The 17,288-nt window shown below is 36.2% G+C and overlaps 3 protein-coding genes across 4 annotated transcripts; 2 read left to right on the top strand and 1 right to left on the bottom strand.

Annotated features, from left to right (window-relative positions):
• Window positions 1–269: 269 nt before the first annotated feature.
• LOC109101908 (calcium-binding protein 2-like) lies at window positions 270–9,555 on the top strand. Of its 2 annotated transcripts, XM_042738200.1 has the most exons (7): window positions 270–575; window positions 1,576–1,818; window positions 8,205–8,235; window positions 8,328–8,459; window positions 8,678–8,787; window positions 8,869–9,016; window positions 9,305–9,555. In XM_042738200.1, exons 1-7 carry the CDS (start codon window positions 489–491, stop codon window positions 9,328–9,330), a joined length of 777 nt encoding a protein of 258 aa, XP_042594134.1. In that variant the 5' UTR covers window positions 270–488; the 3' UTR covers window positions 9,331–9,555. The 2 variants fall into 2 exon arrangements, with proteins under 2 accessions (XP_042594134.1, XP_018970808.2); XM_019115263.2 differs by lacking the exons at window positions 270–575; window positions 1,576–1,818 and adding an exon at window positions 5,563–6,635.
• Window positions 9,556–10,849: 1,294 nt separating this feature from the next.
• LOC109101569 (beta-crystallin B1-like) lies at window positions 10,850–13,320 on the bottom strand. The gene is made up of 6 exons (XM_042738199.1): window positions 13,236–13,320; window positions 12,819–12,916; window positions 12,617–12,735; window positions 12,400–12,532; window positions 12,180–12,322; window positions 10,850–11,292 (listed from the first exon to the last, which is right to left on the bottom strand). The coding sequence occupies exons 2-6, from the start codon at window positions 12,909–12,911 to the stop codon at window positions 11,121–11,123; spliced, it is 660 nt and encodes a 219-aa protein (XP_042594133.1). The 5' UTR covers window positions 12,912–12,916; window positions 13,236–13,320; the 3' UTR covers window positions 10,850–11,120.
• A 1,060-nt stretch (window positions 13,321–14,380) lies between these two features.
• On the top strand, window positions 14,381–16,865 carry cryba1l1 (crystallin, beta A1, like 1). Its single transcript, XM_019114933.2, has 6 exons — window positions 14,381–14,526; window positions 14,927–15,009; window positions 15,228–15,346; window positions 15,458–15,599; window positions 15,931–16,073; window positions 16,352–16,865. Exons 2-6 carry the CDS (start codon window positions 14,935–14,937, stop codon window positions 16,497–16,499), a joined length of 627 nt encoding a protein of 208 aa, XP_018970478.1. The 5' UTR covers window positions 14,381–14,526; window positions 14,927–14,934; the 3' UTR covers window positions 16,500–16,865.
• The last annotated feature ends 423 nt before the right edge of the window (window positions 16,866–17,288 follow it).

The raw sequence follows: 17,288 nt of genomic DNA, 5'->3' as shown, positions 1-17,288 counted from the left end.
CAAACGAAAGATAAGGAGAGGGGTATCGGATGGATAGAGTGTCACCTCCGGAATGTTACAAGGCCAAAAAGCAGACACGGTATCCTTCAGTCTTTCTTTGCCCTCCTGGATAAAACACACCTGTGAAGAGAGAAGGAGGACAAACTGTAGACTTGTGCGGAGGAGCAGGTGCTAGAGTCCGACAGAAAGAGATAGGTGTCAGTACAGACTGAAAGATGTGGAAAAACAGAAAGATGTTTAAATTGATTTCTTTTGCTTTTTAAAGAACAATTACCACATTTGCTTCCTCTTCTTAATTCAGCTTGAGTTACTGAATACAGTTCTGAGAAATTAACAGGAGAGTAACAATTGTAATTGCACGGAAGAAAGTTCAGATACTCCTGTACTGGGAGGGGTAATACAGGTGTTATCTTACTGTGTGAGAGAGAGAGAGAGAGTGAGAGAGAAAGAAGAGGAAGAGAAAGAGGGAGCGTGCCATTGTTGCAGGGATGTTCATGATTATTCGAGAAGGATCAGCAGGAGGGGCAGGTAGTACCGGCGGCATGAACGCTCCACCGGAGAGAACAGCCAAACAGGTAGAGTTGTGCATGCATGTGCTTCCATGTGCATTTTATAGACATTTGTCTTTAAAATATTCAGTTCTGAATATAATATGCTTAAAAGGTAAAGTCAATTTTGTAATGCTTTTGTAATGCTTTATCCCAGCTTAAAATGCACAGACAACTATACATAAACCATTGTTAGATTGATTTCCATGAAAAGCGTAAACTCTGTGGCACGATCAGAACATTGCCCTGTTTGTTTGAGCACTCTGACCAGTCTGGCAAAATCAATGACATAAGTTTGGGGGCGGGGCTACCTGTTTGTCCGACCAATAGAAGATGGAGGGATTGTTCAGTAAACCCGCCTGAAAAAAACAATCATTATTCTTTTTAGTGCAGATTTCGACTGAAATTACACTTAAGTGTTTAGTATGTGATTTTACTGGATGATTAGTAAAACGATGTGTTGTGAAGCATGCTGTTTATATTGTCATTAAAACAATACAGTCAAATTTGATTGGAACAAGGGCCAGTCACACTACACTTTTTGTTCCAATGACTGAAGATCAGTGTGGCCTCTTAGCTGAATTAAAAGAGCGCAAACTTTAAATCTGCAGGATTGGAGTGTTGCAGTAAAATGAAGCAGGCCTAGATATCATATTTTTACATTTTGGATGCATTATATGTGGAATTCTGTTTTCAAAAAAGAAAAATCATCTTCCAACCATTGCAATGTTTGTAGAAATTTTCTGCGCACAAAATAGAGTGACTGTTGAAGAACCTGTCAGTCAAATCTTGATTACAGTTTTAGCTCCACCCACAGTGACCAGCCAGTGCTCTGGCTCCACCCACTGTTACTGTTTTTTTTTTCTCTTAAAAATAACACACACTCTAATCACACCTTATGTCACTTCACTACCATTACGTAGATTGTAATTGCAATTATGGTTATAATAAGCTATGCAAATGTTCCCAGTTGCTGATTAATCATCAGCTTGGTTTAGGATATCTAACCTCCTGTGTCTTCTGACAGGTCCAGGCCGCAATCAAGAAGAAGGTGGAGAAACAGAGGAAGCAAGTTGAAACGGGTGTGGTGGAGGCATTTAACAGTAATACAAGACCGAAAATGGGACAAAAAAAGAATCAGCCCATCCATCCTCCCAGCAGAAGTGGAGATGGTGAGGAGGAAGAAGAGGAAGAGCCTGCTGAGAATGGGGAACCAAAGGAGAAGGAAGAACTCGACCTCAGACCTATCGTGGATTCTGTTTTTGGCCAAGTAAGAGTACACAAGATCACCCCCTGCTGGCCATCATTCATATCCCATACACATACTGCCATGTCATGCTCTTTTAGCTACAGCAGTCTATCTGTGGTCCACTACTACTTTCAGTTTTCACATTTTTTTGTTGTGTTGGTAGAACCAGAACTGCTTATATAATTAATAGGACCGGAGTGGCTGTATATATATCAAACTATTACAATTTTGAAGGCCCTAGCAGGTCTTTATTCTGATGGGTATTCCTTATCCGTGCTCTGTTAGGTAACATTGTTGATACATGATATGGACGCTCTGCTAACTCATTCCTTTTATTTTCTAATTGACACTCGCCGTAACAGTAACTGTTGAATGCAACATGAAAATCTTGAAGCTCAGAGTTAGACCCAACATTTATTTTGATTAAATGATAACATAACCATGATGTCAATATATATATACATATATATATATATATATATATATATATATATATATATATATATATATATATATTATATATATAATATATATATATATATATATATATATATATGAAAGTGACATACAGCCAAGTATGGTGACCCATACTCAGAATTCGTGCTCTGCATTTAACCCATCCAAAGTGCACACACACAGCAGTGAACACACACACACCGTGAACACACACCCGGAGCAGTGGCCAGCCATTTATGCTGCGGCACCCAGGGAGCTGTTGGGGGTTCGGTGCCTTGCTCAAGGGCACCTCAGTCATGGTTTTGCCAGCCCGAGACTGAAACCCACAACCTTAGGATTGGGAGTCAAACTATATATATAAATAAATGCAATCTCTTGGTAAACTTATTAAGTATGCATAGAAATCACTAACCAAAATGTTCTGCTCACATGGTAAGTAAAACTGTGCAGTTGTTATTTTAAGCAGCAATTTCCTTGACTCTTAAAACTGACTTTTGCTAGAAAGTTTGGTTGAATAAGTACCAGTGTTATTTAGTGTTATTGTTCAATTTTAGTTTTATTAATATGTTGAATCATTTTTTTCTTTTAAGTTTTACTTTTTACTTTTTTTAAATTTTAGCTACTTAGCAATTAGGTTTTGTCAATTTTATTAGTTTTATCAAACATTACTAATTCCATTTTAGTCACAGTTTAAGTAAAATTGTAGTTTTTAAAATTGTTTATTTCCAGTTAAACTTTTTTCAGTTAGTTAAATTTTCTAATTTTTGTTTACTGCTTGTTTAATTAAATTTTTTATTTTTAGTTAATGATAATAACCATATTCAGTCAAGTTTTTACTTGACTGAAACCAGTTCATGTTACCATAGGAAGTCCTTTTTTTTTTTTTTTTTTTTTTTTTTTTTGCCTGGCAAAATATTTTTCTACAGTATATACTTTTTGCATATATAACGTTAATGTTCTGGGAAGGTACTTGTGTCCCAGAGTGACTTGCTTCATTAGCAGATAGGTGGTTAGGTGACTGTCAGGCATGTGATGACAGGTTAAGGAGCTGTCCTAACAAGCACATCTGTCCACTCGTGCATGGTTCACCCGCTCATGACCTGGTCTTAGCCTTGTGGTGTTGCATTCCCACACTAGGATAACCTTGCATCCAGTGCTAATCACTTGATATTGAGCTTGAATCACCAGCGGTGAGCACACTAGAAACCCAATCTTGCCCACTCACCTTTCTGGAAGAGGGATCATTGCTTGTTATTGTCATAATTATTTAATTGGCTTGGAGACATAGATAGCTACACACTAATTTAGGATGATGCATTCACTGAGCCATTGCTTAAGCTATGAATTAACATATTTTCTTGCTTTTCTTTAGTACATGAAGTTAAAAGTACTAAAAAAATAATGATCAGTGCTACACTGGTATTTTTAGTTTGCTCAGTAATTATAATTAGAGCATTCACTGAAACTCTATCCATTAGTTTAAGTCACCTGAGAATGGGTATTGTTAGATAAAAGAGTTAACACATAGTTTAGGTTGACTAGTCTGACATCTGATTATCTTTAAGTCAATAAATAAAGCAGGGCTTCTGAACTGGATATGTGAGGTAGGCTACTCTTCACTTAAATGGGTGGGTAATCCAAAGACAGTGTTTTATTACTAAATCGATTTAATAATAAATTAAATCCCCGCTACACATATGGCAGTCTTCAAAAACAAGGATCTCAAACTACAGAGAGTTTGATAGCTAGGTTTTGTTTTCCATCTCAGGTCAACTGAACTGTGGCAACAAATTAAGGTGTTTTTTTTTTTTTTATAAGCATGAATTTGAATAGTTTCTATTGATGCAGCTTCAAAGATAGTGTAGTCTAAGAAAGAGGCTTTCAAGCCTTTTGATACCTTAGGACCCCGAAAAAATGATTGTGAGGCATCCACTTTTTAACCATAAAGGCATATTTTAACGATCATGTACATGTAAACTCAATTTATAACGTGTGAGGAATAAAAAACCCTATTGTTATAGAAAAATTAAATGAGTATTTTAAATATAGTTTTAATATTTTATATAATATAAATTGTACCTCCTAGTGGCCACTACTTTAAGATCCTTGTTCTAAAACACTTGTTCTGCATCTCCGACCCTGTAGAGTTTTTTCTTTTTATCTCTAATGTCAAAAGAAAAACCCAACTGATTATAGCAGCATAACCTGAAAGGATTATTCTTCTTCTGTCCTGTCGTGTCTCTCTGTCACTACACACAGAACATGATATGATTGCTGTAACTCATTCAGTCTGCATGTGCAGCAGCTGGTGAACACAAACACATCTGGGACTCCAGTCCCACAATGCTCTGCTGCTCATAGAGTGACCTCATCTGACTTGACTCTAATCTATTTGCCCAAACATGCAGACTCAAATAAATTCCTCCTCATACACACCACACTTGATCATGATGGTTATTATTATACACTATATTATACAATAAACAGCAGCATTCATCTATTTGCTCTCCTTTTTAAAACAACAAACCTGGCACAGAAACACATTTTAGTACTCAAACGTGTATGTGTGTGTGGATTAGAGTAGATTATATTTCTGACAGGCTGGTAACTCAGGGCTGGGTCGCTGGGTTTTAGTAAAAAATGAGTGTGGATTAAAGAACGGTTCTCTGTTCATCTGCCCAAAGGTGTGTTCTGATTAGACAGGATTATCACACGCACACACACACACACAACTTTATCCTCAGTGTTGAAAAGACATAAACAGTCTCTTTTACTAACCTCTTGTATTCTTAATATTTCTTTCTCTGTCATCTTCTTCATAGTAATGTTACAAGCTAAGCACTCTTTCTTAGTGGTGTACCTATATAACGGCTGTAAAATCTGAAACCACTAACAAAAATGCTGCCACAGCAATTTGAGTAAATAGTTCAGCTGAAAAATTAGCATGAATTTTTATATATATATATATATATATATATATTACATTTTGAATCCCAGATTTTTAATCTGGTCTCAGACGTCAAAGCATTTATAAATTATTTTTTACATTTATATTTAATTTAATTTAATTTAGTTTAATTTAATTGAATTTAATTTAATTTAATTTAATTTAATTTAATTTTTTAATTTAATTTTTAATTTAATTTAATTTAATTTACATTTAATTTAATTTAATTTAATTTAATTTAATTTAATTTAATTAATGGTAATTTAATGTTAAGCAATACAGAGTGAATTAAATGTACGCACGCACTTATTTTGCACCATATGTACTTATTTTGCACCATATGTATCGCCCGATTAACTGACCACTGCTCTTTCTTGCACTTATTATTATTTCTCCTCGAATCCCCTTGTGCTCTTTATTTCTCCCTTTCTGTACATTATCCCATGGCTCTCCGTCATTAATCTGAACTGTGGGGGGATTAAAAAGCTTCTCGTTTTCTCGTCTAATTCTCACCCTCCCCTTTCCTCCCCCTGCTCTGCATCTCTGTCTTTTAGCCTGCAAACAAAATCATTTGCATGGGACTGCAATCTGTGAGGAAAGTGAGTGGATACTGAAGAGTGGGAGAGACGTGGAGATTGATTATATGAGATGTAAAGATTGCAAGTATAGTTAAAAGTATGCTTGTTTTATGAAACGTTAGTGTTATTTGTGTTTTGCTTTGTCGGATAGTTATAAGAGAGAGTCTGAGATGAGAAAGAATGCAAAGGTTTATAGATACATTTGTTAGGTTAGTTTTAGTAACTAAACAATGTGGACTTTAAGTAGCTTAATATGGAACCAGGTGAGTGTTGTATTGTCAGTCCACTCGATAAGTTAATTATATAAAAAGGGCAGAAGAGGAGAGGTGGGATACGTCTTCACTGAGGACTAAAGCATGGGAAACTGCACCAAGCCATCTATGAAAAACAAAATTAAGAAGGTAAGAGAAACATTTTCAAAGGTCAGGGCCTATGTATCGGTGGACTGAGTGTTAACTGTAATACTCTAATGAGTGTGACAGGAATCATACCTTAAGACTTAATAACTCGTAGATATGTTGTAAAGAAAGTAATCAGTATTTCAATAATATTATATTATTATATATTATTATTACACTTCAGTAGTTTAAGGACATGTCAAACAAATTGACTAAACTGTGCTTAATTAGATTATGTCTCAAGTAAAATGTGGCCCCACCCTAGGTGTGGCTGAGGGTAAAGGGGCTGGGCCAGAGGCACCAGGGCCCTGCCCACCCGGAGAAGCAGACGGAGAAAATGAAGTAACTTCTGAGTTTAAGGGGCCTCTGAATGCACTAGTCCAAAACTGCACCATGCTACATAACATCGTTGGACCAGCATGCATCTTCCTAAGACAGGGCTTCGCAAAGTCACAGCTCGTATGTACTATGAAAAACTAAAATCAAAGTGTCTCAGCATCTACATTCTCCCATGTATTAGTCCAAAAGATCACATCATCTCAGCCATTTCAGGAGTTTTCTCATCATCATTGTGAATCATCTACATTTCACTCCCTCCACTAGTTTGTTGTAAAAGATCATGTGGACAGTTGAAAGAAATGTAATTCTTTATGTAACCTCGAAGTGGTAAAAAAAAGAAGAATCTGTTTGCAGGTTTGTTAGGTTAAAACATATTTGTTTGACAGCCAGAAAAACTATGCTACCACTCAATAGTTGGGAAACTTTCAGATGCTTTAATGTTTTGAAAGAAGTATCTTATGCTCACCAAGGCCACATTTATTTGACTGAACATACAGTATATTATACAGTTAAATTGTAAAATTGTAAAGCTATGAAATTTTCACCAGGAATTACTCCAGTCTTAATGTGACACACATGATCTTAATATTAAATTAAATTAAATTAAATTTAAAAATTAAATTTATGCATTTAGCAGACGCTTTTATCCAAATATACTAAATATACTAATTTATTTCTCAAGAAACATTTATTATCAATGTTGAAAACAGTTTTGATGCATTTTTGATACCTTTTTTTCAGGATTGTTTATGTGTGTGTAAATAACAGTTGAATCTGAAAGTTACGGTAAATGGAATATTATACTATATATATATACAGTGCTGTCAAACGATTAATCACGATTAATCGCATCAAAAATGAAAAAAATTGTTTACATATTATATGTGTGTGTACTATGTATATTTATTATGTATATATGTAAATACACACACATGCATGTATATATTTATATATTTATTTATATATGTAAATACATGTAAATATTTTCAAAATATATACTGTATGTGTGTGTATTTATATATACATAATAAATATACATAGTACACACACATATAATATGTAAAAAAAAAAAGTTTTATTCTGGATGCGATTAATCATTTGACAGGGACTACAGATGAGAAGCCAGTGTTGGCTAAATCTGTTGCATATTACATAAAAAATTGTCTCTTGACACATTATTACAATGTTTTTGTTAAACAGTCATGTGAGGATACTGTTTAACAAAAAGGATTTAGCACTGGATTTGTGGCATATGTAATCCACTGGTTTATGCCAATGTGTGTGTGTACTATATGGTAATGGGTATTATACACAAAGCTGTAAATGGAAAAGAGAATCATCTGTGGGATTTTCTCATATGGCACTCCATTTAACCTCATCCGCTCTCTGGACAATGTGTTACGTCTTTCTCTGGGTCCTCCTCAAGTTAAACCCCTCAAATCTTCTTATCTTTTGGCTGTTGCCAGGCAACTTTCACTGTGTAATCTAGTGGCTACCCATGTCACGACATTATAATGCACTGGAACCAGTCCTCAAACTCGCATTTTGTCCAACTTTCTCATTTCCACATACCCACCCATATGTTTAGTTTGAGTTTGCTTGATGATTCAGTGAGAGATAATGTCAAACAGAGACATGTCTTCAAATGCATCAGTGTTTAACATCTTACTATGTGTCTTGATTTAACAGGACAGGGAGCTGCGGCCAGAGGAGATAGAAGGTATTCACAGAAAGCACACACTTCACATAAGATTCAGATTGGAAAACATCCTGTTCATGCATTTCTTCACCTGTTTCCTTGTGTTCTTGCAGAACTAAGAGAAGCCTTTAAGGAGTTTGATAGGAACAAAGGCTATATCAACTGCAGGGACCTGGGCGAATGCATGCGGACGATGGGATACATGCCGACAGAGATGGAACTCATTGAACTGAGTCAACAAATAAGTGAGTTACTTCATCACTCAGAGAGCATTTATGATCTGGGTGCTTTCATGCAAACATTATTTTGCTGTATTATAGTTAAAACATCTGAGATCATATTAAAAATCTGGGATTTTGAAAGTGTAGGATTTCTGAAAAATAAAATTAAAAAATAAATAAAATTTAATAATAAATAATGAATATTTGTATTCAATTAAAGATATATTCCTGCATTTTTTTAGGTGGGGGTAAAATTGACTTTGAGGACTTTGTGGAGCTCATGGGCCCCAAAATGCTGGCAGAGACAGCAGACATGATCGGAGTCAAGGAGCTCAGAGATGCCTTTAAAGAGGTGAATACACTCACTTACACATGTACCACTGTGTTGACTGCAGAATGTCAGTGTCCTTAACAGCAATTTCCCGCTGTGCAGTTTGACTCCAATGGTGATGGGCAAATCAGCGTCACAGAACTGAGAGAAGCAATGAAAAAGCTAATGGGGGAGCAGCTGAATCCCAGGGATATTGACGATATACTTCGTGATGCAGACCTCAATGGGGATGGACTTGTTGATTTTGAAGGTAAAGGAATGATGGACAAATAATGACAAGTAAGGCTGATGTTACACGGGGCAACTTTTTGAGCAATTTTGCTTGGGCACTTTCCCATTGAGAATGGGTGACAAATTTCTATGTGGATAATTTAAATCGGTCATAGATCCTGCATCTCACCTTGTTGCCCATTGATGGCAACATTGCTCAAAACATTGCCCCGTGTATCATCAGCCTAATACTTGCTTTTCTTAACATTTTTAGTTTACCTCACTGAATGTTTCTTTTTGTTTTGTTCTCCCACACTCGATCTTCCAGAATTTGTGAGGATGATGTCACGCTGACAGAGGCCACACAGAAAGACTTTATTTTCATCACGAGACTCTATCTGAATGTTTTTGATATGGCTCAAGAGATATTAATTGTAAAAATTATTTTTCATTTTATTTATTAAGTAAGCATTATTAAGAGCAATTTCTCATTTCAGTAGAGTAATGTTGTAAATGTACTGTTTAATTGGTATTTTCAAAGATATATTTGTCTGATTACGAGTGAATTGAATTTGTATAGTGTGCTTAATTTTTTTTTTAATAAAATCGTTGGTTTGTTAATTACCTGTTTATGTTTCTTCTTATCATAGTGAGCAGACTATTTTATTATGAAATCAATTAAAGCTTTTTTTTAGGGTTTGCAAAGTTTTTCTTGAAGAAACAGAAATGTGACGTGTCCAGTTTATATCACTGGCATCATCTAATGAAGGGTTGTTGAATTGCAGTGACAGACTTTCTTTTTTTTGGGCACACTTACGATGGTCTGACTTGTCTTTTTTTTTTTTTTGTAGTAACACAAGTGGTAATGTGAGCATCGTGCTTGATTTACTTGCATCATCTGACTCTGAACTCAGACAGAACAGTAGTCTGGATTAGTATGGATTTAGATATTTAAATTTTAAGAGTTATGATTATAAATAAAATTAAACTTTAATATAGGCCTACACTTAACTGAATATAGCCTATCCAGTGATGATTTAAAATAGCCTAACAGAATTATTATTATTGTGTTTTGACCATTCTACATCAAAAGTATCACTGCTGTTTTATTCGCCTATATTTATGTAAACAAATGATCTATAGCCTAATAGAGAACTTTTTATGTATTTGTTAAATTTATATTAGACCAGTGACATAAACTCAACAAACACGTTCCCGTGTAGTGTAGATGGATGGATGGAAACACCGCCATCTTCTGGCTGGGTCTTGAAAAATAGACAGCAGAGCACATGCTGTAGCATTCATCATAACAAAAATTCAGTATTCAGTATATATTTATATCAGATAGATGCAGCAATGAAGGGGATCCAGTAAACATCCAAGATGGCTGCTAGTTGATGCAAAATTATTTCACATAATATATAGTTATATTAGGCCTAAAATAATCTAACATAATTAAAATGCTAAAAATGAGGATGTAAGCCTACAATATGTAAACTAACTATTATGTTTCACAATCCTATGAAAATGCACTACTGTTTCACTTTCCTATTACTGCAAGTTTCTCAAGATGACGGATTGATGATGGATTGACAAAGTCAAATGTCTGGTATAATCCTATGAAAATGTTTTTTTTTTAGCAATTTATTCCAAGCCAAGGTGACCCAGGATCTGTACAGCGGGGACATAGCCGGGATGATTTCTAGGGCGACAGGAGCTTTACCTCTCCTCATCCCTGCCATCTCTCCCCTCTCTCTTTCCATCCTCCTGGGGAAAGGGGGATGTGAGCCGGGAAAAGAACAGATGACAAAAAATTTAAATAAATTATGGAAGGAAAAAAAACCCATCCAGGAGAGAAAGAGAGGAGAGGAAATAGGGAGGAAGAGAGAAGTGTTTTTATTGGTGCGTCCGTCCCAAACAGAGACACTCAGAGGCCTGGGAGAATCACAGCACCGCTGGGCTTTAACAGCTCGACAGACACAGACTGCAATGTGAGCCAGGAAGTCTGTCATCCCAAAAACATCTGCCCCTTCATAGCAGCAACACAGGGAAGATGCAGCCTCTCAGACATCTCTCCTCCTCTCCTTCCTCTTGCGCCCCTCTCCCTCTGCTCCACCTCTCCTCTTCCTCTCCTGGTCTGGCCCTCACTTGCTGGCCATGGTGTAGCAGCCGTGTGGGTGCCACTGCATGTCACGGATACGCCTCACAGACTGAAACTGAGGGCAACGGGCACCGTACTCGTTAAAGTGTCTGTATTCACCCTTCTCCAGCAGGTACTGGCTGCCACGGTATCCGGGGTACTGATAGCCCACCCAGCTGAAGAAAACAAAGAGGTTAGTTTGTGCACCCTTGATACTGTACTAGGTGTAGTATTTAAACCAGGGTTAAACTAAAACCATTAAAAAAAAACTTTTTGTAAATAAAAAAAATATATATATTTACAATATATTTTTAATATATTTTTAATTAATTTATTTCAGCTAGTTTCCAAGGCAAAACTTCTCTTTTTTCATTTAGTTGTACTTGATGTACTATTTTTTACATTTTTTTTTTAATATATTTTTAATTAATGTATTTAAGTTAATAAAATGTATAAATTAATTAGATGTTAAAAAATTCAAATGAAAATGGAAACTATAAATATAAACACATTTTTATATTTTAAAATGTTTATAATTATGTGATAAAATCATTAAAAAAGATTTTCATAGGTAAATAAAATATTTTTTTACAATATAATTATTTTATTTCAGCTAGCTGCAAGGCAACATTGCTATTTTTCAGTTGGCTTAACTTGATGTAAAATAACTAAAGCTGAAATAAAAATGAATAAAACCTATAGACATTAAAAAAATCTAATGATTATCACAAAAAAAACATTAAAATGTAAAAACTTAAGTTAAAATTAAATAAATATATGAAAAATGTACATATAAATATGCATAAAAATATAAATATAAAAACAAATAAAGTATTAATAAAATATCTCAATTATGCATCTAGTATCTTAAGCATCTTGTTGTGTAAGATATGCTATTATTATATCTATCTCTATTATTGCTATAAAGTATTACTTCTAGTTTACAGTTTAATAAGTTCTTGACAGCCACATTTGTCAATACTGTCAAGCATTTGTGATCTCCACAAGTGCACAGAGGTTTGACCGAGTGAAACCTCACTGGCTAAAGATACTTTGCACTTACGTTCCACAGCTGACCATGATGCTGCCAACTCTGTCAGTGAATCCATAGGAGAACAGGCTAGGAACGTCATCATCCATGATCTCCATCTTGCGGCCCTTGTACTCGCCCACCTCATACAGGCAGATCTTGTGCTTCTCAGGGTCCTGCAGGAGAAAACGCAATGAATGCATTGTGAAAGCATTCAAACAACGGGCCTACAGTTGTGAGAGCATTTACACACCATTCTGACAGGTCTGAAGGAAAGCAGGTAGTCGTTCTTCTGGCAGTTGCTCCAAGAATCCCAACGAGGATACTCGCCCTTCTCCAGGATGTACATCTCACCGCAGAAGTTCATCTGCTCAAAGCCCACAAAACTGCAGAGGGCACATAAATAGGTGAGTGAGACATGTTATTCTTTGTAAATCACGAGTGTTTAATATAGATGCAGAGATGCTTACGGGCCACACTCCACACGTAGTGAGCGAACTCTGTCCATGCCCATTTCACAAACATTCATGCATTCAGCGTTAATCTCAATCATGCGCCCCTGGAAGTTTTCCTGGTCGAACACATACATCTAATACAAAGAGAGAAACTGATTATTATCATATCAATGACCAAGCAGAATTGCACATGTGTATGTTTATTTGAAAGCTTTACCTTGTAGGACATCATGCCCATCTCAGACTTCTTTGTCTGGGCTGCCTTGCCGTCGGTCTGGGAGGCAGTCTTTTTTTCTCCACTGGAAGACATGGTGCCTGAGGTAAAAGTAATAATAGAAAATTAAAAGAAAGAATATTCATATAACTGTAATATACCTCAGAAATGAGAGATAAAACTGATAATAAAATAATAAAGAAATGGCAGGGCCGACCACTATAATATACAGTATTTGATGCTGGAAAAGAGGGATGGGGGTTTTTGGGGGGAAACTATTTTAAAGTGGTAGGGTCAAAGGGAAGTGTGGGGTGTTGGTGTTGATGATGGTGTTGCAAATCAAAACTTGCCTCTTGTACTCTCCAAGCTGTTAGGTTAAAGTTTAATGTGTATGTGTGAGTGGATATTTTGATGTCTTACCTGTGTGTTCAGTGAGTGTGTGTCCGTACCCAGGGTTCACTCTGAGAGTGTTTGCGTCTGACCGTGCTCTCAGCTCTTATACCCTGGCGCTGAGTCTGTGAGGATTACACTGAAACAATGAAACATGCCGTGTTCAGCATACTCACAGAAAAGAAGCCCCTCATCATCAGCACAGAGTGAGAAAGAGCGTATGTGAGAGCCACAAAGGAAAATAATTCAGCAACCACACAAACTTGGATGTTTGAGCCTAATACATAAGTCATATGGGGGACATCTATTTTTAGAGAAACTGAAATTGTAATAAATGAACTAAAAACTAACTAATAAATGAAGGTGACAATTTTTTAGACCACTTTACCAATGATTTAACAGTGGTTTACACAATTTGTATATTTTCAATAAATTTTGGGCTAAGGATGTATCACATAGGCTATGTAGTATTTTATTTAAAAAATAAAACAATAAAATAAAATAAAATTAGTCTTTTCCTGTACACATACGCAAAATAATTGTTGTTCTACAAATCATTATATAAATAAATAAGAGTAAATAATAATTGATATAACAACATGCAAAAGTCTAAAATAAATACAATATAAATGTTTAAAAACATTGCTTTACAGAAAACATTAGAGAGTAATCATCTGTTAATTTAACATGAATAGGGTGAACATGTTCCCCTTGGGTCAGTTATGGGTTCGACCATGTTTTGGGCATATATTTATAAAGTAAAGTTAACATGAATAGGGTGAACATGTTCCATCTTATAGCATTCATGGCAAGATGGGATGATTTTAAAAGAATTGAAACTAAATGTAGAGATGATTTGGGTTCAGCAGATACATAGTATTTATGTCTTAAATGTAATATCCTTGCATCTAAAATGCTAAACGTTGGATGAAAACTGAATTTTCCCCACTGCACCCACAGCAACTCAAACCCACGCTCAGCTGGAGCAAGTTCACTCAGCTAATCCTGGTGTTTTACGCTCATTGTGAGCAGGAGTGCTGACCTGCGCGAACACACTGGGACCAAACCCTTTGTGCGCCCTGCTTTCACCCAAAACACTGCACTGTACTTGCCAGTGAATGGGCTCACAACAGCCATGTGGCACTTCTATAATATGTGCTGAGCTGGCGACCCTGTGGTCTGTCCCGCGCGCCCATCAGAACGCACTTCACGCGCACGGCACGCAGCGGCCGGTATAAAACCCAAGCGCCAGGTTCTCTCAAAGCTCCACGCGAAACCGGCGTTAAGGCGCGTGCCACACTCGAGCTCAGTGACTAAAACGGTAAGATCCCAAATTACATCTCACGGAGCTCATGGCACAATTGCAAATTTAGTATGGTCTACTTTACAAACATCTTCTCAGTATGGCCACATTATGCGAATGGTTTTAATTTATTTAAATCTAACAATTGTGTTTACATTTTATTACTAAAATAGGTATTTTATTTAAAAAAACAACAACAACGAATTAATCTAGTACATCGATTATTGTATGTTTTAAGTTACTTTTTAAATATGTAATAGGCTATGTAATGATAAAAAACAGAGTTTACTTATAATAGCCTACGTTGTTTTGTTCATTACTAACATATGAGTGTTATTTATTTGAATTAATTTTACAGTCTGCATCTAATATCATTGGTATTTTTTTTAAATTTATTTATTTATTTTACATTTTTTAGATATAAAGATGTATAGGTTCACTCGATCCGCCATGATGCAGCCCATGATCAACTATGGCATGGGAATGGCTCCTTTCTTCAAGGTAAACTGCCATTAACACATACACACACACACGCACACACACACACACACACTTTTAGTCCCTTTTAAAATACATAGGACTTTAATAAAAAAAATGTTATTATACTAAAGCATCTAATGGATCAATAGAATATGGTATGAGGAATTTTTGCACGTATATTATAGGAAAAACACTTAAAAATCACACCACAAACTTAACCTTTGCTTTTGTTCTGCTAGGTGACTGTGTTTGAGCAGGAACACTTCCAGGGAAAATGTCAGGAGTTCACCTCAGAATGCTGCAACATCCAGCAGTGTGGCTTTGACAACATCCGTTCTATTCGCGTTGAGAGTGGCGCGTGAGTTACAGCGTTTGTTAACTGAATGTGTGCCTACATACAGTCTGCACTAGGGAGTTTTCATCTAACTGTGTATGCCCATGTTTGACTGGATGTTCTCTCTTTCAATAGCTGGGTGGGTTATGAGCACCACGACTTCCAGGGACAGCAGTTCATCCTGGAGAGAGGAGAGTATCCTCACTGGGATGCCTACAGTGGAAACCTGTCATACCACGTGGAGAGGCTCATGTCTTTTAGACCTGTCTACTGTGCTGTGAGTTATTCACTCCCTTTTATATGCTAGAAATATTAAAGGCATGTAGTATTCTGTGCTGGCTAATATGTAATATTTATTCAGCAAGTGTCCATAACAGGATTTATTGAAATAAAGCAAGTTGCATTGGACTGGTCATGTGATCTCAACATGGCAGACTCAATAAGTCAACTAGTTGAGATTGGCTATATTGCTTTATGCAAGCATACAGTATTTTAAATATTGTCTTTTATTTCAGCTTTAATTTAATTAACGGAGACATTTTTAATAGTTTTAGTTAACAACAACAGCACTGATATAATCACTTGAATATGTGGATATCTCCCCTCAGTCTCACCAGAGCAGTCGCATGACTATTTTCGAGAGGGAGAACTTCATGGGCCGCTGTGTGGAGCTGTGTGACGACTACCCCTCTCTGCAGGCCATGGGATGGTGTGGTCCTGAAGTGGGCTCCATGCATGTGCAATGCGGCGCGTGAGTCTATTCTCTGTATTTTCCCATTATCTTTTTCCTTTCAACACAATCAACACAAACTCAGCACACCCGAAAAAAAACGATAGGTGCATAGGAAAAAGGTCCAACAAAACTGTCAAGTCCAAAATATAAAAAAATTTCTTCAGTGGACTGAAACATTGCTTTTTTAAATAAATTTCAATATTTAGCAAGTATTGTTAGTGTGTGGGATTGCATCTTTTTATATTTCTTTTCAACACAGAAATACCTGACCCTCATTTCTCCATCTCTGTGTGCAGTTTTGTGTGTTACGAGTTCCCAGGATACAGGGGAAGGCAGTACATCATGGAGTGTGAGAGGCACAGCGGAGACTTTCAGCACTGGAGAAACTGGGGTTCCCACAGCCAGACCCCTCAGATCCAGTCCATCCGCAGAATCCAGCACTAAGAGCTCAGGCTCACCAGGGGACACTTCACCGATCACCCTGCCGCCCGACAAACACACTTTACACATACACATGCTCACACTGTTTTTCCTAACGAGTGTCTTTTTATTGCTAGGAACACACACATCTACACGGCACACATACCATCATGTTTTACAGGAGGGTGCCAGTCACATTTTTGACTATGACTAATGTCAGGTGCTAAACAACACCCTCTGGAGGTGCTCCACACAACCAATGCAAACCAAAGCTAAGTTAGGCCATATCCCTGGAGGGGGACTGGCTGAGAGCAGCTCAGGTGTAATGTGTAGACGACAGAAACATCACAGACAAATAAATGCTTAATAAATAAACTTGTGTTCACTTCAGTGACTCAGTTCTGTGCAATTATTGTGTGTGAGTTACACAAAGTACATTCATTTCATTATAACCAATCTATAATCCAGTTAATTAACATAATATTTTGTCTTAAAACTGGACACATTACTAGTATCTGGCCACAAGGAGTAGGTATATAGTTTAAGGAATATATTACATTATTTACAAAATTAGTTCCAATTAAGCAGACTTTAAATATACCAGTTTAGTACTAAAAGTATAATTGCAGGGTATTTTTTATTAAGTACATAAATATGTAAATGTATTTGTAGCATACTTAGCATGAAATAAATGTATTTCAAATACATTTTAGTATATTTATGTTTGAATATGTTTATGTTTGAATTTTCAGCATTTTTTTTTTTTGTGTGGTTATTGTGATAGGACAGTCAGTAATAATGGATAAACTGTGA

The sequence above is a fragment of the Cyprinus carpio genome, chromosome B14 (assembly GCF_018340385.1).
Source record: "Cyprinus carpio isolate SPL01 chromosome B14, ASM1834038v1, whole genome shotgun sequence".
In the NCBI taxonomy this organism is placed as follows: domain Eukaryota; kingdom Metazoa; phylum Chordata; class Actinopteri; order Cypriniformes; family Cyprinidae; genus Cyprinus; species Cyprinus carpio.
This window is presented reverse-complemented; position numbering and strand designations above follow the sequence as displayed.

Bases quoted from the DNA above. Each gene is read 5' to 3' on its own strand.
- LOC109101908 (XM_042738200.1), top strand. From the start codon at position 489: ATGTTCATGATTATTCGAGAAGGATCAGCAGGAGGGGCAGGTAGTACC. The intron at 8,788-8,868 runs GTGAATACACTC...CCCGCTGTGCAG, and splicing joins TCAGAGATGCCTTTAAAGAG to TTTGACTCCAATGGTGATGG. The intron at 9,017-9,304 runs GTAAAGGAATGA...TCGATCTTCCAG, and splicing joins TGGACTTGTTGATTTTGAAG to AATTTGTGAGGATGATGTCA.
- cryba1l1 (XM_019114933.2), top strand. From the start codon at position 14,935: ATGTATAGGTTCACTCGATCCGCCATGATGCAGCCCATGATCAACTAT. The intron at 15,010-15,227 runs GTAAACTGCCAT...TTGTTCTGCTAG, and splicing joins GAATGGCTCCTTTCTTCAAG to GTGACTGTGTTTGAGCAGGA. The intron at 16,074-16,351 runs GTGAGTCTATTC...CTCTGTGTGCAG, and splicing joins ATGCATGTGCAATGCGGCGC to TTTTGTGTGTTACGAGTTCC.
- LOC109101569 (XM_042738199.1), bottom strand. From the start codon at position 12,911: ATGTCTTCCAGTGGAGAAAAAAAGACTGCCTCCCAGACCGACGGCAAG. The intron at 12,736-12,818 runs GTAAAGCTTTCA...TCTTTGTATTAG, and splicing joins TGGGCATGATGTCCTACAAG to ATGTATGTGTTCGACCAGGA. The intron at 12,533-12,616 runs GTAAGCATCTCT...TGCCCTCTGCAG, and splicing joins CTACGTGTGGAGTGTGGCCC to TTTTGTGGGCTTTGAGCAGA.